Below are 26,222 nucleotides of genomic sequence, written 5' to 3'. Positions count from 1 at the left end.
AAGAGATTTGGGAGGGTCATGAAACAAGTATTTTTTTGATTGGTTCTTGGAAAATAAATGAGTGTTTTCCTTACCCATTGGAGCTGGATAAATAAAGGTGCACAGCTGGATAAAGATACACAGCTACAGAAATACATGCTCTGTGTACCATCATTTTTGAATTCTCAGTACAAACAAAAAACGCATGTGCTATTATCATTCCCCCACCTATCTCTTTTATCTGAGCAACCTCTCTCGGAAGTGAAAATAAACAGCTGAAAATAATTATCCTGTCAACCCTTATCTCAACTAACTTCATGCTCCAAACTGTTTTGAAATCACTTGGAAAAATAACTGCTTAATTACTGTTACAGCCTGAGGAAAGACATGCTTCCCCATTGTTCTTTTGAGGAAATCATGCCGATTCATGCTAGGATTTCTCCACAGTGGGCACACACACTCAGACTGCAAGATCTTTGAAGTTGCGAGCACAAGTGGAGTTCCTAACTTGAGGTGATAGATTTGGAAAGAATATCAAGTTAAACCCAAGGCTTTTCAGGGAGGCTGAAGCCACAGAGTGAAAACATTGCTGAAAGTACTTAAAAACACAAAAGACTTGGATCCGAACTGTTCTGCAACCGCAGGCCTCTAGGAAATCATGCTAGTGGATGAAAATGTAGGTCTACAGGCTGGTAGTAAATTCATGTTTTTATAAAAACATAAAAAAACAAACATTCTCCCTCACCAAAGAGTGTGTTGACTCACAAAACAGACCTGTCCCGACCCTTTGCAAAAAGAATTCCTTCTCATTAACTCAGTTCATCGCAGCCTGTTGTACAAATATTTTTTGACTTGCTGTGATTTCCCAATCAAACCTGAAGTTTTTTTCATTCCCAACATTTTGTTTTATATTGGACTCCTAAAGAACAATTATTTACTTACAGTTGATTTCATGATTTTTTTAAAAATCTAAACTCTCAGAAAAAAACACAAATCATAAAGTTTTGAATTAAAATTAAACCTTGTTGTACATCTTAAAGGGTCAGATGGTGCAAAATATTATGGAAACTGTCAAGGGTGTTTGTTATCCATTCACAGCTGAGTAAATGACTGAAAACCAATTGAATTCCAAGTTCAGCGTGTGACCAAGTGACTCAAGGGATCATTTGATGCAAAAATGTTTGAGGGGAAAAAAAAGGGTGCTCAGTCATACAGGGGTTTGGCCTAGCAAAGCACTGCACCGTGGAGTGGTAGGATGTGTGTAAGTCCCATTCTCGGTTTGTCAGGGGAGATGCAAAGTGGGCATCAGGGTCTCCCCCCAACAAAAAAAAGAGAAAAAAAATGGAAAACAGATCACCCAGCTTACTCGAGCCTACCTTTCAGAAACCATTACATTACAGAAGGGATATGGACAGAGACTAATGCAAAAACCAGGAGGATTGAAGAAACAATACATTCAAACGGACAGGATAAAATGAAACTGCACTGCACAATTCAGCCCGTAGCAAATTTAAAATGAGAGAGAGCGCGCGAGCGAGAAAATCAGAGCGTGCGAGCGAGAGAGCGCGCAAGCGCACACAAGAGATTGAAAATGTGTCAGTAATGTTGCTGCTTTGCAATATCTATTACATATTAAAATGCTGAGTGGGTTGCAACATTCTGTCTCAAAATACGTTGAAAGTCCATGCAGGCTATCAATGGGAAACCCATGTTAAAAGTATCACATTTACATGCAACATCTGTTATGCCTCTAGGTAACACCATGATTGACATTTACAATATTAAATGACTGTCATGTAATGTTAGTGCAAAATCTAACACTGGTACTGTGTTCTGGCTGTGAGAGTCAGCATACACTTTCAGCGGAAAGACACTGGATGTCACCTCAGGGAGCCCTTATCAGAGGCTCTCCATGTAGAGGCGAAAGTTAAGCTTTTTCATGGAACGAGTTATCAATGCAAATAAACAGCCCTTCCCACAGTGACCAGACATGTGCTACTCCAACCTCTGGCTTTAATCCCTGCCCTCAGATTCCTTCAGCATTGTCCATGGAGATACAATGCCATCTGAGATTCATCGCCCAGTGGAGTTTTGTGCTCTTTTGTGCACTAACTCAATCACCAGCCGCCTTTTACTTCGACTGGCAACAGAGGAGAGAATGGCACCCCAGAAAATACTTTCCACTCCAAACTCCAAGATGTTATAAGGCTGTTCAGCCTTGGCTCAGTGGTAACACTTTTGCCTGAGTCACAAGATCGAGGGTTCAAACCCCACTCTAGGACATGAGCACATAATCTATGTTGACACTTCAGCACATTATTGATGGAATTCTGTATTGTTGGTGCCATCTTTCGGAGAGGCATTAAACCAAAGTCCCATCTGCCAGCTTAGGTGGATATTGTACTATTTGAAGTGTAGCAGGCCCAACATTTATTTATCTCTTAACCGACACCATCAAAAACAGGTTAAGTGGACATTCCTCTTGTTGTTGTCTGTGAGACCTTGATCTGTGCAAATTGACGGCCATATTTGCCTACAAAACAATAGTGACCACAGTAATCAAATGGTTGCAAAGTGCTTTGGGACTTCCCCGTAAGCTGAAGCTTTCTGCCTCACCCACGGAAGACGAATGTTGCAGCCATCAGCACCCCTCCACTCTGATAGGATTTCCCAGACGGTGACACAGTTTACTGAACAGCACCTTTCTCCTACTCGCGCCTCCTCTTCCCCTTCTCCTATTCTCTCTTTTCCCCCACCTTTCTCTCCACCCTTCCCGACCTTGGTCCAATCATCCCCCCCCCCCCCCCCCCCCCCCCAAGAGGAGGCGCGAGTAGGAGAAAGGTGCTGTTCAGTAAACTGTGTCACCGTCTGGGAAATCCTATCAGAGTGGAGGGGTGCTGATGGCTGCAACTTTAATACTGCCCTTGGCTTTGAATGATTGTGTACATGACGTGAGATCAACTAGCTGTTCATTATATATGATCAACTGAATTTGCAATTGAGAGTGTAACCAGCTTAAAATGAAAAATTACCATTAATCTAAGGCACCATCTAAGGCATCTTTTCATGATGAGCATGTTTATAAATTACCTACTTAAAAGGTATTTGCAATTGTAAATTAAAACAAATTTTAAGAGGGCAGTAAATTATTCAGTAAACAACCATGGTGCACACACTCATTTTGTTAACTTTGTACTAGATAGAATGGATAAGAAAGAGAAGCAGAAGATACCACTAATACTGAATTCCCGTCAGTCAGTTCATTAAAATGTCAACAGTTTAAATATTTGTCCCGACACAGTCCAAGCCAAACAGCTCTTACCTGGTACATGTAAATAATGTTTGATGCCACAAATTTGGCACCATAGAGCAGTCCATCAGTCCATCTCACCTGGACAACTTCTCCCTCTGCTGGAGGACCGAGCTCTAAGCAATTTTTGCTCTACAAAAGATAAAAAGAAAACATTTGTAAAAAAAATACATATTTGTTAAGTGTTGTGTTAGTAATCCAAGGCAGTGCTTCACAATACTGAAGTGAAGGTATAGAGATGTGAATGAAAGAGGGTCTACTTTGAGATTTTGAAATAGTGGATTATTTGCCATATGCATAGTTTTTGTTATACTTTGTTAAACTACATTAAAACTTGGAAGTGTAGTGAACAGTGAGGAGGATAGTGACAGGCTGGTGAAATGGGCGGACATGTGGCAAATGAAACAACAGGAAAATGCGAGGTGATACATTTCGGTAGGAAGAATGAGGAGAGGCAATATAAAATAAAGCGCACAATTCTAAAAGGGGTACAGCAACAGAAAGATCTGGGGGTATATGTACACAAATTGTTGAAGGTGGCAGGGCAGGTTGAGAAAGCGGTTAAAAAAGCATAGGGGATCCTGGGCTTTATTAATAAAGGGAAAGAATACAAAAAAAAGCAAGGAAGTCATGATGAACCTTCATAAAACACTGGTTCGGCCACAACTGGAGTATTGCGTCCAGTTCTGGGCACCGCACTTTAGGAAAGATGTGAAGGCCTTAGAGAGGGTGCAGAAAAGATTTACTAGAATGATTCCAGGGATGAGGGACTTTAGTTACAAGGGCAGACTGGAGAAGCTGAGGTTGTTCTCCTTGGAACAGAGAAGGTTGCGAGAAGTTTTGATAGAGGTATTCAAAATCATGAAGGGTCTAGACAGAGTAGATAGAAACTATTCCCATTGACAGAAGGGTCAAGAACCAGAGGACATAGATTTAAGGTGAATGGCAAAAGAACCAAAGGTGACATTGAGAATCCCTACGTGGTCAGTTTTCGGTAAAATATTAAAATGTCTACGTGGCAAAGAAGCAGAATGCAAAATGGTTAGAAAGGGTTAATTAGTTAGTAACTGAGATTGGTACAGGTGGCCTGGCCTCCTGCTGGGCCATATGTTTGCGTAGTCAGCAGGTTTGCATGGTCTTAGCAATGTAGAGTCTTTGATGTGATTCAAGGACTGGTCTGAATGTCTCCATGTTTATGGCAGATCAATATAGGTAACGAGCTTAGCCAAAGTTGAAAGACATTCCAGGTTGGGAGATAAGGAACAGAAGGAACAGGGAAGAACATTCCAAGTTGGAAGGTGAGGAAGTATCCCCTTTGATGTCTAACAGCAGCATGATCAGCACATGGACGATCTATGATTGGCCGGAAATAATGTAACCTCGCATGGCAACCTATGCCCGGCTTATGATTGGTGTTGACCCTCGTTAAGTATGTTCCAACCCTATTGATTTGTATAAAAACGTGTGGATTTCTGTATGTTTTTGTTCTTGCTCTGCCAGCATAGAGGGACTCTATCAGGAGTCCAAATCAATGCTGCAGACTAAGAACCCTGCTATTAAAGTTGTGATGAACTTTAAAATGTATTCGACTTCAGTTTTTACTGAACCAGACTGAGGGGAAAGAATCCGGATCGTCAACATGAGGAAAAACTTTTTTACCCAGAGAGTGGTTATGATCTGGAATATACTGCCTGAGGGGGTGGTGGAGGCAGATTCAATCGTGGCTTTCAAAAGGGAATTGGATAAGTACTTGAAGGGAAAAAATTTGCAGGACTACGGGGATAGGGTGGGGGGAGTGGGACCAGCTGGATTGCTCTTGCAGAGAGCCAGCACGGACTCAATGGGCCGAATGGCCTCCTTCCGAGCTGCAACCTTTCTATGATTCTACTTTGATTGAAGTTCAACCTCTGCATACGTAGAAAATTCCTTTAATTCCTTTTAAGAAAATCACGATTCTGGTATTGTGATCTCCTATGCCACCAGCCCTGGTACATCACAGCCTCTCTCTCAGACAAGTCCTCAGCGTGCCCAAAGGTGGCAAGAGGAAGACTGTGAAAACATTGAGGCCATTGAAACATTCCAATAATAACATTTAGATTGCAGCAAATTCCAGTGAAAAGGAAATAAAGGTGAAGCAAGGAAGTCAAACTGAATCTCTAATAGCAGAGCCTCCTCATTCAGCTCCTGTATTGTCTAGCGTTAGCCCTCTTCCTACCTTTTGGCAACTCATACCAATCAGCATTTGCTGTAGTACCAGGATTGCTGTCCCTTGAGTCCATACAAATGTGACTATTTACAGCAAGATGATCATTGCAATTGACAACACAAAATCAACGGAGACCTTAATGAGATTCTTGATAGAAGGCTCCATATTTGACATTTCACTTTTATATTTCTTAGAAGAGTGCTGGCATTAGTCCCACCGGCTGAAGCCAGTTATCAGAACTGACTCACATCAATACCACTTTGAAATGTAGAGCAGGAAGACGCACCATGGAGATGTGCAATTGCGAGGGTGCCAGTCAGGGGCCAGGATGTCCTGGCACCATTGTCGGTTGAAGTTGGCTTGAAGGCTTAGTCCAAAAAAAATGAGTCAGGCTTCTGTAACTAGTGCTCGTGGAAGTTGTAGAAGGCTTCAAGGCCCCAAAGCCCTAGAACTGAGTCTGGAACAGGCTTCACATGTGGTGAGATACAGTGAAAGAAGGCAGGATAAGACATTGTCGTGAGCACTTGAGAGATTTGAGCTGATTCGAGAGAGCCAACATGGATTTGAAACGGGTAGGTCATGTCTAACAAACCTAACTGAATTTTTTGAGGTAATAACTAAAGTAGTAAACAGGGAAATGTCTATGGATATAGTTTATATGGACTTCCAGAAGGCATTCGATAAGGTTCCACAAATGAGATTGTTAGCTAAAATTGAAGCTAATGAAGACAAATTATTGACCTGGTTAGGAGATTCATTAGGCGGTAGAAGACAGAGAGCAGGGATAATGGATATGCAAATTGGAAGGAAATGACTAGTGGTGTTCCACAAGGATCTGTGTTGGGGCCTTAACTATTCACTATATTTATTAATGACTTAAATTACACAATAGAGAGTCATATATCCAAGTCTGCCAATGACAAAAAGATTGGTGGCATAGTAAGTAGTGTAGACAGGAGCATAAAATTACAGAGACATTGATAGATTAAGTGAGTGGGCAAAACTGTGGCAGATGGATTTCAACACAGGTAAGTGTGAGATCATCCATTTTGGACCAAAAATGGATAGATTCGAGTAATAGATTTTATTAAATGGTGAAAAGCTAGGAACAGTGGCAATTTAGGGGTCCATGTATACAGGTCACTAAAATGTAGTGGTCAGTGTACAAAAAATAATCAAAAAGGCTAATGGAATGTTAGCCTTTACATCTCGAGGGCTAGAATATAATTACAAAGAATGTACAGCACAGAAACAAACCATTCGGTCCAACAGATCCATGCCGGTGTTTATACTCCACGTGAGCCTCCTCCCACCCTTCTTCATCTAACCCTATCAACATATCCTTCTATTCCCTTCTCCCTCATTTGTTTATCTAGCTTGCCCTTAAATGCATTTATGCCAGTTGCCTCCTTGTGGTAGCGAGTTCCATATTATTACCACTCTCTGGATGAAGAAGTTTCTCCTGAATTCCCTATTGGATTTGTTAGTGACTATCTTATATTTATGGACCCTAGTTCCAGTCTCCCCCGCAAATGGAAACATCTCTACGCCTACCCTATCAAACCCTTTCATAATCTTAAAGACCACGTTCAGGTCACCCCTCAGTCTTCTCTTTTCTAGAGAAAAAAGCTCCAGCCTATTCAATCTGATAGGTATAACCTCTCATTTATGGTATTTTCCTAGTAAATCTCTTTTGCACCTTCTCCAGTGCCTCAATATCCTTTTTATAGCGTGGAGACCAGAACTGTTCACAGTACTCCAACTGTGGTCGAACCAAGGTTGTGTACAAGCTTAGCATATCTTCTCTGCTTTTCAATTCTATCCCTCTAGAAATGAATCCCCGTGCTTGGTTTGCTTTTTCTATGGCCTTATTAATCTGCATCGCTACTTTTAGTGATTTGTGTATCCGTACCCCTAAATCCCTCTGCTTCTTTATCCTAAGGAATCTTACAACACCAGGTTATAGTCCAACAATTTTATTTTAAAATCACAAGCTTTCGGAGATTATCCCCTTCGTCAGGTGAGTGAGTGAATAAGAGGTTCTCAAATCGCATATCTTATATTAGGCTGGGACACCGTCACACCAATCAAAAGGTGTCGTTGGTATTCAGACAGGTTAGCCATGTTCCACTTTCTTGCAGGAGAAGGTGGCGCATAGCATGAGGCAGCAAGTGGCAGTGGCATTTAGCCCCTCGAGCCTGTTCCACCATTCTGTGAGATCATGGTGGATCTGTGGCCTAACTCCATATACCCGCCTTAGCCCCACATCCCTTAATACCCTTGGTTCACACAAATCTATCAATCTCAGATTTAACATTCTCAACTGAGCTAGCATCAACAAGTTCAGATGGTCGGTTTAAGACTGTGCGTTGAGTTGAGCAGGACTAGACAGACTAGATGCAGGGAGGATGTTCCCGATGGCTGGGGAGTCCAGATCCGGGGTCACAGTCTCAGGATACGGGGTATGCCATTTAGGACAGATGTAAACAATCTTACAACACCAAGTTATAGTCCAACAATTTTATTTAGGACAGAGACAAGGAGACATTTCTTCACTCAGAGGGTGGTGAACCTGTGGAATTCTCTACCATACAAGGCAGTGGAGGCCAAGTCATTAGATATATTCAAGAAGGAGATAGATATATTTCTTAATGCTAAGGGGATCAAGGGATATGGGGAAAAAGCGGGAACAGGGTACTGAGTTAGACGATTAGCCATGATCATTTTGAATGGCGGAGCAGGCCCAAAGGGCCGAATGGCCTACTCTTGCTCCTATTTTCTATGAGCTGCCGTCTGCAGAAGAGCGTTCCAAATGTCTCCCACCCTTTGCGTGTACAAGCATTTCCTAACTTCACTCCTGCACGTCCTGGCTCTAAATGTGAGGCTATGTCCTTGCGTCCTAGTATTGAAGTCAAGGAGACCTCTAAAAACAGTTACAAACGTCTCAGCAGCCAGAAGCAATAATCCAGCCACTAACCTGTAAATCTTGCATGGTCCCTTTAAATAGCGCTGGTGGGGGGTCCTGCAGGCACTCTAAGACACGTTCAGATGATCGGGCTAAGACTGTGCATTGAGTTGAGCGTTAGACACCATTTTGGGACTTATGACTTTAAATCAGCGTTGCACACTGATTGAAGCCATTTTCTCCCTACTTTACCTGATTCCAGCGTTCGTTATCTGCGCCTGAGCTAACTCCTATACCAAGATGGCGTCTGGCGCACGTCACACAGGAAACGTGCGTGCGCATCCAAGACGCCATCTTGGATGTCAGAGAGGCCGTGTAGCGCCGATTGAGCACCCTTATTTTCCAAGGAGTATGTGGCCTTATTATTCCTACCAAAATATGCCACCTCACACTTATCCATATTGAAATTCATGTCAATTACATGCCCATTCTGCAAGTTTATTAATGTCTTCCTGTATTTTGTCGCAATCCTCCTCAGTATTAATTATACCCCCCAATTTGGGGTCGTCCGCAAATTTTGAAATTGTACTTCCGATTTCCAAATCCAAATCATTTATGTAAACGGTGAGCAGTGGTCCCAACACCAATCTTTGAGGAACACCACTTCCCACCTTTTGCCAGTTTGAGTAACTATCTTTGACCCCTACTCTGTTTTCTGTTTTGTAGCCAGCTTGCTATCCATTCTGCTACTTGTCCCCTGACTCCACATGCTCTGACCTTAGTCACGAGTCTACTATGCGGTACCTAATCGAAGGCCTTTTGAAAATCTAAATATATTTCATCTACTGCATTGCCGTCATCGACACTTTCTGTTACTTCTTCAAAGAATTCAATAAGGTTGGTCAAGCACAAAGGGGAGGAAGTTTTGCTACGGCTATACGAAGTTCTGGTTAGGCCACACCTGTGTACAGTTCTGGGCATCGCAACTTAGAAAGGATATATTGGCCTTGGAAAGAGTGCAGCGCAGATTCACCAGAATGTTACCAGGGCTCCAAGGGTTAGATTATGAGGAGAGATTGCATAAACTAGGCTTGTATTCCCTGGAATATAGGAGGTTAAGGGGTGATTGCATAGAATGATACAGCACAGGAGGCCGCCATTTGAATAAGAACATAAGAAATAGGAGCAGGAGTAAGCCATACAGTCCCTTGAGCCTGCTCCGCCATTCAATAAAATCATGGCTGATCTTTGGCCTCAACTCCACTTTACCGCCCGATCCCCATATCCCTTGATTCCCCTAGAGTCCAAAAATCTATCTATCTCAATCTTGAATATACTCAGTGTCTCAGCATCCACAGCCCTCTGGGGTAGAGAATTCCAAAGATTCACAACCTTCTGAGTGAAGAAATTCCTCCTCATTTCAGTCTTAAATGGCCGACCCCTTATCCTGACGCAATGCCCCCGAGTTCTAGACTCGACAGCCAGGAGAAACAGCCTCTCAGCATCTACCCTGTCAAGCCCCCTCAGAATCTTACATGTTTCAATGAGATCACCTCTCATTCTTCTAAACTCCAGAGAGTATAGGCCCATTCTACTCAATCTCTCCTCAAAGGGCAACCCTCTCAACCCAGGAATCAATCTAGTGAACCTTCGTTGCACCGCCTCCAAGGCAAGTATATCCTTCCTTAGATAAGGAGACCAAAACTGTACACAGTACTCTAGGTGTGGTCTCACCAAAGACCTGTATACTTGTAGCAAGACTTGCTTACTCTTGTACTCCAACCCCCTTGCAATAAAGGCCAACATGCCATTTGCCTTCCTAATTGCTTGCTGTACCTATAAGCTAATTTTCTGTTTCTTGTACAAGGTCATCCAGATCCCTCTGAACACCACCGCTGATGGGGGAGTCTAGGACAAGGCGACATAACCTTATAATCAGAAGCCAGGCCATTTAGGAGAGAAGTTCGGAAACATTTTTTCACGCAATTAATAATTTTAAATCTGAGATTGATAGATTTTTGCTAGTCAAGGGAATTAAGGGGTATGGAGTCAAGGCGGGTAAATGGAGTTAGGGTACAGATCAGCCATGAGCTCATTAAATGGCGGAATAGGCCCGAGGGGCTGAATGGCCTACTCCTGTTCCTATGTATCTGTCACTGGGAAAAACATATGGGGGTAAATTTTAACCCCACAAATGGGTGGGTTGGGGCGAGCGGGAAGGTAAAAATTATTAAAAAATAGTAAAACCCGACCACTTCCGGTTTTAACGGAGGCGGGTTAAGGGGCGGGCGACCAACCAGCTCTCAGGAGTCAGGTCGGTCAGTAAAATCTTAAGGAGTCTGCGGGCCTCCATTTTAAAAGGATTTTCATTTTTAACTCCTGGGGGCTGAGATTCCTGGGCCTTCTGCTTCACACCACATAAGGGGAGGCGAGCAGGCTCGGCTCAACAGGGAAGTGCCTTTGTTGCACTGCTTGTGGGCCAGGAGGAGCAGGAGTGTTTCCTCCAGGCCCAACGAGCCTGCCTGCCGCGATCCCACACGTCCGATCGGCCGATCCCCCCCCGCCACGTCCGACCTGCCCCCAATGATCTCCAACCCCCCCCCCCGTTCTAAGACTAACCTGCTGGCATCCGCTCCCTGGCTGTTCGCCTGTCCGACTGACAGCCGGCCTGTCAATCTGGCTGGCTGTCGCCCAGGAAACCTACTGAGAAAAACTGAAAGACGTCCTTACGTCAAAATCGTACAGACGTCTGGGAAACCCATGCTTCCAAGTTTCCCCTCTGGAAATTCCCCCCCACCCAACCCCCGCTGTCTTCCAGACTCAGTGTTAAAATTTACCTACCCTCACGCCCCCCACCCCCAGTGACTTAGGTTGAACTGGCCAATGAGGGTCAGCAGTGTGCAGTTCATAATGTGAGTTGAGTGATCCTGTAACAAAATCAAAAGAAAACTTCAACAAAATCATCAGCAACTGCTCCCTTCATTGGAAGATCTTTGCAGAGAACTGTTGAATATCAAACAATAAATTCTGTAAGCATCGAGAGCTTCTCTGTTGTAGCAAATAATAGGTCATAACTGCTGCCAACAAAAAAAAATCTTGAGTTCCTGCCTCGCCGTGAGGCAGCAATGCAACAGAGCATAACATGAAACACACCATTTTCTTAATATGACAATTGGCTCAGATGATGTTTCCCCCTCCCCACTATGGATGCAGGAATATCCTATCTGTTTTGGAAAGGCACAATAAAATAAAGAATCTATTCTCCTCACCCACTTATCTACCCACGCCATGTACCTCCTACAACCGAAAAGAGGAAGATGACCTCTTCTGAGTGCTCTGTCAATCTTGCTCTCTGGGTGACAACTGCAACAACTTTCCCAGCTGGAGGCACCTCCAAATCGCAGAGTGGATAACAAAGGCAAGTCAGCTGAGGAAGCGAGGGGTCAGTCGTATCTCTTGTTCTCAGACGTATCTAAATTTATTTAGTACACACTGCAGATAAATGCTGACAATTGAATCACAAATGGATGCTGCCAGCTGCTTTATATGTTTGCAAAGTATATATCCATCATATTAAGACAGAAAATATTTTAGAAAATAAGAATCTCTGCCGGTCATATGGTAGAGGGGAGCCAGGGGCAGGGGAGAGGAAGCAATCAAGATTTCATTTGTCTAACGTCCCATACAAGTATAGCTCCTGTATGTTTCAGGATGCTTGTACTGTACCTAAATTAGTAAAAGCACTGCGCTAAACCATTTGTCAGAGTAAATTCTGCAAATCCCAGCCAATGTTTAAGATTAGATCATACTGGACCCAGAGAAGCAGAAGAATGTCTTAAAAGAATTTACACACTGCTCTCTCTGGATCACTCTAGACAGCTGATGGGAATATCACCAAATGAATCCAAGTCCTCTGGAGACTGTTATAAAAAGAATTCAGACAATTAGGACAATAATGCTACTCAGAAATTAGCAGCTACTCTGGCAAAGTGTTCACCACTGCTGGAAATCAAAATGCTTCTACCTCTGTGTCTGGTAACAGTTCTTTGTGCAGTCCACTTGGGTCAGGGTGGCTGGTGAGGGTCCCTGAACATAATAGAATCACCTGAACACTAAAGACATTTTTTTTTCTTGGTAACACCTTGAAATAGATCTGTTGTAATGTCAAAAAAGCACCTTCATACATAAATCAACATTTAACGGCAGAAATGTTTGAAGAATTTTTTTGTTTGTTTACAGAGCGTAATGAAGTAAATCATATTGAAACACATCATTGCATCAGCTGCATATCATGATAATTATATCATATAACTCTTCCTCCACCCCAAAAACAGTTTGCCAAACACTATGAAAATTGTGTTTGAAATTTGTCAACTCACCTAGACGCTGTTTATAATCAATAGTAATTCATTATTTTTGAGAAATACTGAAAACATAATAAATACCAAAAACTATACAAGCAATTCTTCTGCCCACTGACTATTGTTCAACTTGTGTTTAAACAAAAATTGTAATTACTAACATGTTCATGGAATATGTATAATGTCATTTTCTCAGGAAAAATCTTTTTTTTAAATTATGTGTACGATAACCCATTTTTCAGTATTTGATCATTTCCGTGATTTAATGCTCCAGTAATCTGATCTCTGATTCTTCACAAAACCTCTAAGACTGAAGGATTGGGTTTACAATAATAGTCTGTCAATCAGTTCTTATCTAGTAACTTGACAGGAAAGGCACACTAATGTAAGAGACACAATTATGCTGTGAGAAATATCCTCCACCGAGTTCTGATTGCTCATTTATATGCTATGTTCAAACCCAAAAGAAAACATTAAGAGTGGTTTGGGGTGAGTAGCAGTCCACTAGAGACATAACAGTGGACACAAATTCATTAGGCCAAATCTTCCTGGAAAAATAACAGTGAGTTCACAGTGCATGCTGTTATTAATGCACAAATCGGCCAGCAAGTTCAGGGGAAGAGGAGATAAGCTGTGAATTACATATATCCAGAACTTGCTGGTCAATTTACGCCGCTCCGCTGTTTGCTTCACATAAACAGCATCTCATCCTTAGCCTCTCCGTTATTTTTAAGAACTTGCTGGTTTGCACATTAATTGCCCATTAAACTCACCGCAGAAAGTTAGGGCTCATAATTAACAGCACAAATATCCTTTTAATGACGTGATGATTGTTAATATAACGTCAATCACTCTCTCCAGGAAGGGAACAATTTAAAGAGTTGAGTCTCATTCTTGCATGTGGTAAATTCTTCTTAGAGATTTTAAAAATGATAAATTTTAATCTTTTTTTCTTACTTTTCCCTTCTGTCTCTTTTAATCCAATCTTTCTTTCCCTCTCTTCATTTCTCTTTCTGTACCTGATTTGACTAATTCACCCACTCTAATTCACCCTCCTTCTCAGTCGTTCCTCTATTTGTTTCTTAGTCCTTAATTCTAATTGATTAAGGAGATGCACTGTTGGTCCCCTCGCTCACCAAGGTCCCAGAAACCCTGTTGCTCTCGCCGCACCACGCCATTATCAGCTCATACTTCCAACAAGTTACGATACAAATTATATTAGAGCTGAAGGGTGCAGTAAAACGTCTGAAAGCACATGCCGCAAGGTTTGGTCCGTTGTGTTACAGCAGTTTAATTTTAATTCATGTTAATTTAATTTGATTAAAAAAACAATTTGCTATTCAGAGAGAAAAAAACAGATCTTTTACGTACACAATATTTCCCATTGCAATCTTTAGCATTAGTTCAACAGCTCTGCAACACTACAGATATTAAACATTACCAATATTAGCCATTTAGAAACCTTCTTCTATTCAGTCATCCTGATGACGAAGGCCCAAGCAAACTATGCACGCTGAGCAGTTTGGAAATGAAGCGGATTGTGATGGCAAGTCTGAACATTGCGCAGCTGCACTGTCATTTATCTGTGCGTTAGTGTGCACTAGGAGACCTCTCAGTTTCAGCTTGATTTGCCAGCATATTGCAGTTTACCTGAAATGGCCTCAGGAACTGCAGCCCCACTTGCCACAGCAAAAACAGACTTGATGGAAAATAACTTTCAAAAGTTTTTTTCACCTAACCTCATGGGTATTCAACGATGAAAAACGACATCACCATTTACATGGGTAAAAGTTGAGTGTTATCTATAAGTCATGACATTGCTGAGTGACAGTGAAAGTCAGAATAATGAAAAGGTAGATGGAAAAAATTGCTTTGCAGCTGAAAATCCAGATTATTTTTTTTAAATTGTGGTAGGATTGCAAAGGCAGAGGCAAGTTATGTGGCATTTGGGCAAAGAATTTTTTCAAGGAAGTAAATAAAAATTCAGCAAGTCCATGAATCCAGTGTGATCGACAGTAATATTCAAATCATTGACTGAATTATAATAAGCTCTATTATAATAATCTGTATAAGAAAAGTATTACTTAAAAATTAGAATGTATGTAAGAAGACCATTTATTGAAAAATGTTTATTTTGGGCTCGAATATTTAATGTTTGAAAAACTTCATATCCTGCTGAATATGCAGGAATGAGACATCTATCTTAATGTCTGCAGACCACAGTTGCACAATTCCTTTGTGAAATAACTCACTTCAAAAGATTCTTCATTAAAGTGCTTGGACTCAATAAAAATGTTGCAAAATTTCAAAGAAAAAGATTACCATCTATTTTGGTTCTGGCAAGTAAGAAAGTTAATGACTACAAATAAACCAATAAAAGGACATAATCGCCAGCCTGATGTCAGCTTATGTGAATGCCCAGCAGGCAATGCTATTTGGAAACATGTTGAGCTCTTTTAGATTGTGCCAGATGTTGCTCGGCTTCTCATAATGGCTGGTGGGATGAAACAGAGCCTTTAAACGTGCATTTGACTTGCTGCTTAAATCCTAACCATGAAAAATATTGAGTATTGCTTGCACATTAGTGAACAATCCAAACTCTGTACCGTCAAAAGACAACTGAAATAGCAAAACTAACAATCATCCTGCTTAAACAAGGATTCTTACACACAGTAAATATCTGCACAAGGTTAGGATGAAAGTGTATGTTTGCAGAACGTGATGGAGTTAAATGGTAAAATCTGCATTACTATTAAAACACCATTTCACTCTAATTCAGATTCTGCAAATACAGAAAAAGGAAGTTTTATGTATCCAAAAAATTAAATCAGCTGCATTTCTATAATCCTGTTGCTATTCTTACTTCATTAGCCAATCCTCAGGCATTGCTACCAGCCTCAGTAATCACAACTACATCCCTACTAGCTTATCTAAATAATCATTTTTCGAACTTTGAAATCCAGAACTTGATGGACTAAATTCTCAAGATTTAAAAACTGCTACATTATATTAGCCATTTTGTATATTCATATTGTACTAAATTACCCATGCACAGCGTACGCAGTGCTACAATACTAATTCTTGACAGAGTCTTCATTGGGCACCTGGTAAAGACAAGGTTACTGGCTATCCACTGGAAGAAATGGTGAATGTCTGTAACAGTACAATTTACAGCTAGGGAATCTCAAACAAAAAAAACTTCACAGTGATTAGTATTATAACACCATGGTTATGTATTCAGATGCTATAACCTTTCAAATAAGGATTTTAGGAATGTCAGAAAGGGTTGCAATTTTGAACACATGATTTTATCTCATCCAAACAAAGCAAATTATTTTGAAGCAACATTATTTCCAAATATTTTGCTCTTTTCTTCCCTCTTTTGTAACTTTCCTTAAATAGATGCTCATCTCCACACTCCCCTCCTTCAGCACTTGAGAGCAAACTCTTCAGCTGCTACAGTAATCGGCAATCCATACTGAACTGCAGAAGATGCTATTCCCAGAACAATGTAATTGAACAATGGGTGGCCACTAAGGAGGCGATGGCTCAGGTACAGTCTAGACACATTCCCAAGCAGGAGAAAGGTAGGGCAGCTAACGCTCCCTGGATGACAAAAGAGAGAGAGTAAGAAAAAGGGGGCATATGACAGATGTCAGGTTGATAAGACAAGTGCGAACCAGGCTGAATATAGAAAGCCCAGAAAGGAAGTGAAAAAGGAAATAAGAGGGGCAAAGAGAGAGTATCAGAACAGACTGGCGGCAAACATGAAAGGGAATCCAAAAATCTTCTATAGGCATGTAAACAGTAAACAGGTAGTAAAAGGAGGGGTGAGGCTGATCAGGGACCAAAAAGCAGACATACTCATGGAGGCAGAGGGCTTGGCCGAAATACTAAATGAGTGCTTTGCATCTGTCTTTACCAAGAAAGAAAATGCTGCCAAAGTCTCATTAAAAGGATGACATAGTTGAGATACTGGATGGGCTAAAAATTGATAAAGAGAAAGGCTGCCTGTACTTAAAGTAGATAAATCACCCGGTCCAGATGGGATGCATCCTATGTTGCTGATGGAAGTAAGGGTGGAAATTGCGGAGGTACTGGCCATAATCTTCCAAACATCCTTCGATACGGAGGTGGTACCAGAGGACTGGAGAATTGAAAATGTTGCACCCTTGTTCAAAAAAGGATGTAAGAATAAACCCAGCAACTACAGGCCAGTCAGTTTAACCTCAGTGTGGGGAAACTTTTAGAATCCGGGACAGAATTAGTCACTTGGACAAGTGCGGATTGATTAGGGAAAGCCAACACAGATTTGTTAAAGGCAAATCATGTTCAGCTAACTTGATAGAATTTTTTGATGAGGTAACAGAGAGGGTAGATGAGGGCAATGCGGTTGATGTGGTGTATGTGGACTTTCAAAAGGCATTTGATAAAGTGCCGCATAATAGGCTTGACATCAAGATTGAAGCCCATGGAATAAAGTGGGCAGTAGCAACATGGATACAGAATTGGCTAAGTAACAGGAAGCAGAGAGTAGTGGTGAACGGTTGTTTTTTGGACTGGATAAAGGTGTTCATTGGTGATCCCTGGGGTCGGTACTAGGACCACTGCTTTTCTTGATATATATTATTGACTTGGACTCGAGTGTACAGGGCACAATTTCCAAATTTGCAGATGACACAAAACTTGGAAGTGTCGTGAACAGTGAGGAGGATAGTGATAGACTTCAAAAGGATAGAAACAGGCTGGTAAAATGGGCGGACAAGTGGCAGATGAAATTTAACGCATAAAAATGCAAGGTGATACATTTCAGTAGGAAGAACAAGGAGAGGCAATATAAACTAGAGGGCACAATTCTAAAAGGGGTACAGGAGCAGGGAGATCTGGGGGTATATGTACACAAATCATTGAATGTGGCAGGGCAGATTAAGAAAGTGGTTTAAAAAAGCATACGGCATCCTGGACTTTATATATAGAAGCATAGAGCACAAAAGCAAGGAAGTCATGATGAACCTTTATAAAACACTGGTGCGACCACATCTGGAGTCCAGTTCTGGGCACTACATTTAGGAAAGATGTGAAGACCTTAGAGAGGGTGCAGAAAAGATTTACTAGAATGTTTCCAGGGATGAGGGACTTTAATTATGTGAATAGACTGGAGAAGCTGGGGTTGTTCTCCTTGGAACAGAGATGATTGAGAGGAGATTTGATAGAGGTTTTAAAATCATGAAAGGTCTAGACAGAATAGATAGAGAGAAACTGTTCCCATTGGTGGAAGGGTCACGAACCAGAGGACATCGATTTAAGGTGATTGGCAAAAGAACCAAAGATGACATGAGGAAAAACTTTTTTTTTTAAACATTCAGTGAGTGGTTAGGCTCTGGAATGCACTGCCAGGTTGGGTAGTTGAGGCAGATTCAATTGTGGCTTTCAAAAGGGAACTGGATAAGTACTTGAAAGGAAAAAATTTGCAGGGCTACGGGGATAGGGCGGGGGTGTGGGACTAGTTGGATTGATCTTGCATAGAGCCGACACGGACTTGATGGACCAAATGGCCTCCTTCCATGGTGTAAACTTTCTATGATTCTACGAACATCAAAATATCTCTCCATTCCAATTCGGATCTTTTTTGCTGCTCTGTTAACTGAGGAAAGTGCAAGAGTAGGATATGGAGAAGTTCAGTTAATGCTAGCAAAAATGCTTGCATATTTTGATAAACAAAAATTCAGAAACTAATCAACTTTATGAGATTTGGTGGTACATTCATTATATTGGATAGAACATATGGCTAGAATGCTTTAATTGAACATGATTTGCATATGCAAGTTAACTTCCACCATTAAACAGATTCTCCCACAAATTCAGACTTCATGAAACTTTGGTAGCATCAGTTTTATGCTGAAATTAACATTAGTGAAGCATTCTTTTTTAATTGCTCTTGGGGTGTGTGAGTGATACCGGCAAGGCAGTATTTATTGCCCATCTCTAGTTGCCCTGAGGCAACCATGTGTGGGACTGGAGTCACATGTAGTGTTAACATTTCAGGTCAATGACTCTTCATCAGAACTGGCGTAACAGTCTGCCCCTCAAGACAAATAAGTACTACCGTTACGAATCTTGTAAACAATTTTACAACACCAAGTTATAGTCCAACAATTTTATTTTTAATCCCACAAGCTTTCGGAGGCTTCCCCCTTCCTCAGGTGGTGTGGTCATTTCCACACCACCTGAGGAAGGGGGAAGCCTCCGAAAGCTTGTGGGATTAAAAATAAAATTGTTGGACTATAACTTGGTGTTGTAAAATTGTTTACAATTGTCAACCCCAGTCCATCACCGGCATCTCCACATCATGGTTACGAATCTTGGATGAGATAATTGTTATGCTATAAGGAGAATATACATTTAATATACATAAATTTAACTAAGTTAATTATACCCATTCTGCAGATGGAAACCAGGTTTACTGCAAAGCAGACTCTCCTCCATACCTCAAAATCACAGATAGCCTTTCCTGTTGCCTGATGTAAAAATAGCACAAGGTCCAAGAGCAAGGTCTTCCTCAGCCAGAGGGAAGTTACCCATAATCATTTCCTCTGCCTGAAACCTAGGAATGATCCTGGGTATGAGACGAGGGAAGGCATTGAGAGAATTTTCGTTCTACGGTATTAACAAGCTATATCCAAGCTGGCTTGACCCCTGTGACATAACCTTGGCAATCTCTTGCTTTCGTAAATTGCTATGAGGTCCAATTTTGTTGAAGATAGTTTTGCCACCTAATGGCGAGACTGGAATGCATCTCTACTGGAGCAGCCAGTGATGTTCTGTAACATGACAAAAGCTGAGAGAGTTTGAGGACACCTGAACATGCTGTTGAGACACAAAATGTGGGACCATGTTACTTGTTTGTTTATGTATCTCACAAACATGATGTTGTCTGTCAATGTCCAGACCAATTATCGCCGATGCAGTCTTTGAAGAATAGGGCTAATTCAGAATTAGCAAATGATGGGTGGAGGAAGCAGAAGCAGCTCATTGCTCCATTATCTCCCTGGGACACAGTACTGTCTGAATCCTGGGGTAAGACGTTGCATGAAAGCAGTCATGTAAGTAGCTTGAAGTCTTAGGAGCAATGCCAGATAGTGTTCAAGCTTTGTTTGCACTTTATCATCCCACCAAGATGTTTCAACTTCCTTCCTGAAGAATACTTCCCATAGGAAAGGTACGCACTGGAGCACAGTTTAGATGTCAACATATAATCCTGAAGCTCTCAATGGCAAATATCTTTGCAGGACAATGCTTTGGTTTGCAATTCTGCTTCCATCTCCAAGATCAATATCACCCATGGTAGAGTGCTGCAACAATTTGGCTGTTTGGTTATTATTTGTGTTAACCTTTATAAATGTCCTAATTGTCACAAATACCTGCAGTATAGCTGCTCTAATTTAGATAGTTTATGTAACTATGGAGCCTAATATACTTGATACAATGTGATTGTCATTTGTAAAGTTCCCTAATATAATCTTTTAACCCCCCCCCCCACCCCGTTATCCTGCCTTTTTTTTTTGGAACAGGCATTTTGCTCTGTAAATTTCTTCAGTAAAAATTTTCTGTACATAATATGTACGTGAAAAAGCTTGAGAGTCTAGTACAGATTATATTGTTGCAGACTATGCAGGGAAACGAGCTAGCAACTGTGGATCTCAAGACTGTGTAAACAAGGATTCCTCTGTAATTATAGAAACTCTGTCTGGTCCTACAAGGAGACAGCTGCAAAAGATCTCCCACACTGTTCTGGCAACATCCAAAATAGAGAAGCAAACTGGAATGTATTGCATGCCTCAGCCTAGGAATACCATCAACAGCAAAGCTAATAGAAGGTTCTCAGTCACTGGTGAAATCAAGTCAGGAGCTGGCACCAACAGGGGCCGAAGACTGATCATAACCAATCTGTTCGAGGTATAAAAGGCCGGATTATTAACTGAGACATGAAAAATAATTAGCCAAGAAAAATTGTTTACAATTTTCAAACCCAAAACAACACAAGAGAACCAATAAACACCAATAACGTGCCTTTAACACTGAAGCATCTTGGGACGTACTTCAAAGAGGCATAATGAAAAAATGGATTCCATGCCAATCGAGGGGTTATTTTGAGGGGTGACTAAAAGCTTGTTCGAAGAGGTTTTTTTAAGGAGGGTCTTAAAGGAGGGCAGGGAGGGAGCATGGAGCCAAGGCAGCTGAAGGCACAGCCGCCACTGGTGGGGCAAAGGCGAGGGAGGGGAATGCATGGGAGGCCGAAGTCAGAGGAATGGGGAGTTTGTGAGTAGGGTTTGTAAGGCTGGAGGTGGTTACAGAGTTAGGGAGGGTTAAGTCTATAAAAGGATTTAAACACCAGGATGGAAATTTTAAATTTGAGACACTGTAGAACCAGGAGCAAATGTAGGTCAGCGAGGACAGAGGTGATGGATCTGCGGGACTTGGTGTAGGATAGGATACAGGCAGCAGAGTTTTAGATGAGCTGAAGTTTACGGACAGTGGGAGGATGGGAGGCCATCCCGAAGAGCTATTACAAACATAACATTATTTCACAGCATTGAAAAATACTGAAATAATTTTTTTTTTGTGTACGGACACCAGTCAAGTATACTGCCAATTACAGGGGAAACAAAACCAAGGTCATGGTCCAAAAACGGCCTTATACACCAAAGGTTTTCAAATCAGTGTCCTTAAGGCTACAGGGGGTACACAAAGTCAGATTTCTGTATTTTTCTGTTTGTTGACATGTTATTTCTGGTATTATGTACTAATTAAAAAAATTACAATTAAAACACTGTTTTCCTTTGTGTGGTTGAGACTGAGTCTCAGAAGTTAGCAAAGGGGTCCATGAGAGTATGTCAATATTTATAGGGGGTCCCCGTCATAGAAATGAGGATGAAGGCACCTAGTCAAAATGCCTGCATACAAGTGCAAATTTCATGAAGAGAACACTGATAATTGATTTATTTCTCCTGTGGATGACAGTAAATCCTAATTGTACGTGAAGGTTGAATGAACCAGGAAGAATGCTCTCTAACTCAATCATGAAATTCATGCAGGTATATATATCATACTAAAAAGCTAAATCATACTAATGACATATGCTAATTAGAATCAATTTGCTTATTTAAATAATAGACATTTGCCTATAAATTCTAAAACCACAAGTCTTAATTTCACAGACCTTAATTAGACATAAATTGCAAATAGAAAGTAGGTTAGATAGTTGATTTTTATCTGTAAATCCATAAATCTATTTTTTTGAGACTTAGAGGATGTATTTGTAATATTAAAACAGAGGATATATTTTCAAAGTATGTTTATTAGGTTTAATTGCATGTGCAAATCAGGAGGATTTCACATTCATTCTCTCTTCCCCCCTCCCCCCTGATCACCAACAACCTAAATATTGGAAGCAGTAGGCTAAGTTGCAAAATAAGATTTACGAGTCTAGGTTCTTAAGAATAGATACAGAACACTGCACCTTTGGTTTCACATTGTTTCTGACATATAGAGGGGGAGCTCGGAGCAGGAACCCAGCACGCGGGTTGATATTCATGTGGGGAACCCAGAAGTCAAGTGATTGCAACTCAATTGAAGGTAAGTATTTACGTTTCCAGGTTTCCCAAGGCCAGGCAGCCAGATTGACAGGCTAGCTGCCTGTCCAGAGGGAAAGGTGCCGCAAATCGGAGGGGAGGGAGAGATCGTAAGGCGTGGAAGAAATCTGGGGGGTGGTGGGGGGGGGGGAAACGTGGACGACATTGGGTGGGACTTGAAGATCGGGGGATGGGGGTGTGGGGAGGCCTGCCAACTTTGGGGGGGGGGGGGGTCCATCATCCCAACAACTATCTCTGACATTACAAATGGTTACAAAAGGAATGAAAGGTTATGCTGATAGGGTTAGGTAAAGTAGGGTGGGAGGAGGCTCGTGTGGAGCATGGACATGGGCACGGATTAGTTGAGCCGAATGGCCTGTTTGTGCTGTAATTTCTATGTAATTCTGTTAGTTCCACCTTCCTTCCATTCTCTTTTTTTAATTCAATTATTTTCACTATAAATTTAATTTATTTGTAATGTAGCTTGCTTGTTCCATATAGTTTTTTTTTAAAACAAATAGTTCAAAGTACTTAGCTGATTGCCTCTGCATCCTGGCCAACTGTTTATTTTAATGAGTGGAAGCAACATCAAAAAATAGTTCCTCCTGTTTGATCAAAAACACTTTTCCAAAGGCCAGTTTTTCAGCCAATCTAGGCCTAAAACTCTGAAGATTGACACTGCCAAATTGTTCAATCTTTGATATAATTTCATAGCATCAAATAAGGCATTTTTACATTTTATTTGGGGTTTCAGGAGAGCACTTCGTAAGCAGCAGATTCCGACAGCATGACTGTTTCATGCTCATAGGAAGCTCTGCTAAATCAATTAACTTCTGGCATAACTATGAAGATCGCGGTTTCCATTGGCTACTTTTACTACAGCAGCAACTTGCATTTATATAGTGCCTTTAACGTAGTAAAATGTCCCAAGGCATGTCAGAGGAACGTTATCAGACAGAAATTAACACCAAGCCAACAATGGCGACATTAAGATAGGTGACCAAAAACTTGGTCAAAGAGGTAGGTTTTAAGGAGCCTCTTAAAAGGTGGAGACAGAGATGGAGAGGTTTAGGGAGAAGCTGGGGTTGTTCTCCTTAGAGCAGAGAAGGTTAAGAGGAGATTTGATAGAAGTGTTCAAAATCATGAAGGGTTTAGATAAAGTAAATAAAGAAAAACTGTTCCCATTGGCGGAAGGGTCGAGAAACAGATTTAAGGTGATTGGCAAAAGAACCAAAGGCGACAAGAGGAAAAGCTTTTTTACGCAACGAGTAGTTATGATCTGAAATGTGCTGCCTGAAAGGGTGGTGGAAGAAGATTCAATCGTGGCTTTCAAAAAGGAATTGGATAAATACTTGAAGGGAAAAAATTTGCAGGGTTACGAGGAAAGAGCGGGGGAGCTGGATTGCTCTTACAAAGAGCCGGCACAGGCTCAATGGGCTGAATGGCCTCCTTCTGTACTGTAACCATTCTATGATTCTATGAATTCCAGAGCCTCGGGCCTGGATGGCTGAAGGCACGGTCACCAATGGTGGGGCAAAGGAAGTGGAGGATGCACAACAGGCTAGAATTGGAGGAATGCAGAGTTCTTGGAGGGCTGTAGGGGGTTACAGAGATAGGGAGGAGCAAAGCCATGGAGGGAATTGAACACGAGGATAAGAATTTTAAAATTGAGTCATTGCTGGATCGGGAGCCAATTTAGGTCAGCGATCACAGGGGTGATGGTTGAATAGGATTTAGTGTGCTTTAGGATATGGGCAGCATAAATTTTGGATAAACTTAAATTTACGGAGGGTGGAAGAGCGGAGGCTAGCCAGGAGAACACTGGAAGTGTCAAATCTGGAGGTAACAAAAGCGTGGATGAGGGTTTCAGCAATAGATGGGCTGAGACAGGCAATGTTATGGAGGTATTTACTGTTTTAAAAGGCAGTTTTACTATGAGAGATTATCACCTTCAGCAGAAGCAAGGCTCTCCTGTCATCAACACCACTCTCAGGTATATAAGATATAAGCTCTAGACTTCAGGTGGCATTACAGGACAACATTACTGCACACCTTGCTATCCATCAGAGTAAGCACCTCTTAGCCTTGCTTCAATACATCTGCATTCTTGCAACTTAGACACACATCAGCTCTGCATCAATTTGCAGGCGTAGTCTCCAGAACCCTGAATGAAACAGCACTGGCAACCAGCAAAGCCACCAATAGGCTAGGTTAGGCACTCTGGGAATTACAGCTTATTCTTCTTTGCAGAAAAGTGCTAAGAACCAAAAACATTAAAATACAGGTAATTATTAGATATTAAATTATTAATGGGTTTTTAAAACTTTGCTTTGGGCAATTCCAGTTCTAGTTGCTGTAGGCCACACGGGCTGCTGAATGGCTGCAGTTAGTACTTCACAATGGCAATGCAATTGCACAGATGCAGAAACTCCATTTTATGAAAATGGCCTCCAACAGGCTACAGGAAGAATGATGGCAGATCGCAAAGTAAATCATGGAGATTGTTTCAATATTGTTCTTCCAGGATCCAGGAAGGTAAAAGGGCCTAAAGCTAACAGCGGAGAACTGGGATCAAAGTCCCTCTGTAATTGTACATTCATTGAATTTTATTTTCTGACAGCGATTTAACTCAAATGTTACACAAAGCTATATCTTTATAACTGGGAAGGCTATCCAATCCCTGAATGCCTCAGCAGATGTTGTTTCCACAGCCAATACAGACCAGTATTAAAGCTTAAAGTGAACATTGAGTTTTTAAAATGATAGGTGTAAACTATTTTTTTTAAAGACTTGCCAGACCTATGCCTTTGAAGTCATGACCAAACGTTTATAATAGAGCTCTCAAATCAGTATCCTGTCTCCTAGTGAGTGTTTTGAGGAGATAAAGTTCTAAACTGCCTGCTGGAACTTGGCTTATTTTATTGCCCTCCAATAGCAAAAGGACAAAGTGTATAGTATTTTATTCAAAAGGACAGTCTCAATTAATACGAAGAGGCACAAACTCTTGCTCAGCTGCTGGTGAGCAGTTTAACCCAACTTCATTCGTAACATTTGATGCTTCTGTTGCTGCCAAAGAGCCACCACAAATGAACACATATTAAAAGGAGATTAAAATATATTTTAGAAATCAGCGAAAATAGAAGAAAAAAATATTAAACAGAGGAGTTATCAGATAGTAGAAAAAAAATGAACACCATGTACAAATAAAGAGCCCATCAGGCCAATACTGCACACAAGGTCTGATAGAGAGAAAAAAGTGTATTTAAGAAGATTGTTTGCTTTTGGCACATACAATGACAATTGAAGCTGCACATGAAGAAAGTCGGAACACAGAGCTGCAGTCATATGAGGTTACAGGGAGAAAGGTGGCGACACGTAAAATAAGACAAATGGGCCCACAGAAAAAGGTGCAGTTTGTTATACAGCACAGATCTTAGAAACAGTAATGTGAACACAGCCTCTTGAAAAAAAATCCTCAATATAAAATTAAACCATCACAGTTGACCATTTATTTTATTGCCCAGTCCACTTCTGCTCTGCATTGCTCGATCAAACTTTCAAAAAAAAAACTGCAAGCCAACCATGCACTAATATGTGAAACCCTAGACAAAGCAGAGTGAAAAACTTCAAATACATGATCAGAACATGGAAAGAGAAAGTCAAACCTTCATCCTAATTGTACATGGAAAAACCATCTGGGACACAAATCAAACTAAGCACTGAAACCAAGCAAAAACCACTGAAAGAACAAACACAATTTAAACATTACACCACACAGCTGCAACGGTATGCATTCAATAAAGTCATCTTTGTCAAGGATTAAGAAGTT

General features: G+C 41.2%; 1 protein-coding gene across 6 annotated transcripts in view; it reads right to left on the bottom strand.

Moving 5' to 3' along the window:
• Nucleotides 1-26,222, bottom strand: part of LOC137321285 (lysine-specific demethylase 4C-like) — a 408,143-nt gene that overhangs the window by 30,175 nt on the left and 351,746 nt on the right. For all 6 annotated transcript variants that reach the window (XM_067983644.1, XM_067983641.1, XM_067983643.1 and 3 more), the window contains one exon: nucleotides 3,302-3,421. In XM_067983644.1, coding sequence (XP_067839745.1) covers nucleotides 3,302-3,421 — 120 coding nt within the window. The remainder of the gene's footprint in view (nucleotides 1-3,301; nucleotides 3,422-26,222) is intronic.

The sequence above is a fragment of the Heptranchias perlo genome, chromosome 4 (assembly GCF_035084215.1).
Source record: "Heptranchias perlo isolate sHepPer1 chromosome 4, sHepPer1.hap1, whole genome shotgun sequence".
Classification (NCBI taxonomy): Eukaryota; Metazoa; Chordata; class Chondrichthyes; order Hexanchiformes; family Hexanchidae; genus Heptranchias; species Heptranchias perlo.
Note: the sequence above shows the minus strand (reverse complement) of the source record. Positions and strands in the feature narration are given on the sequence as shown.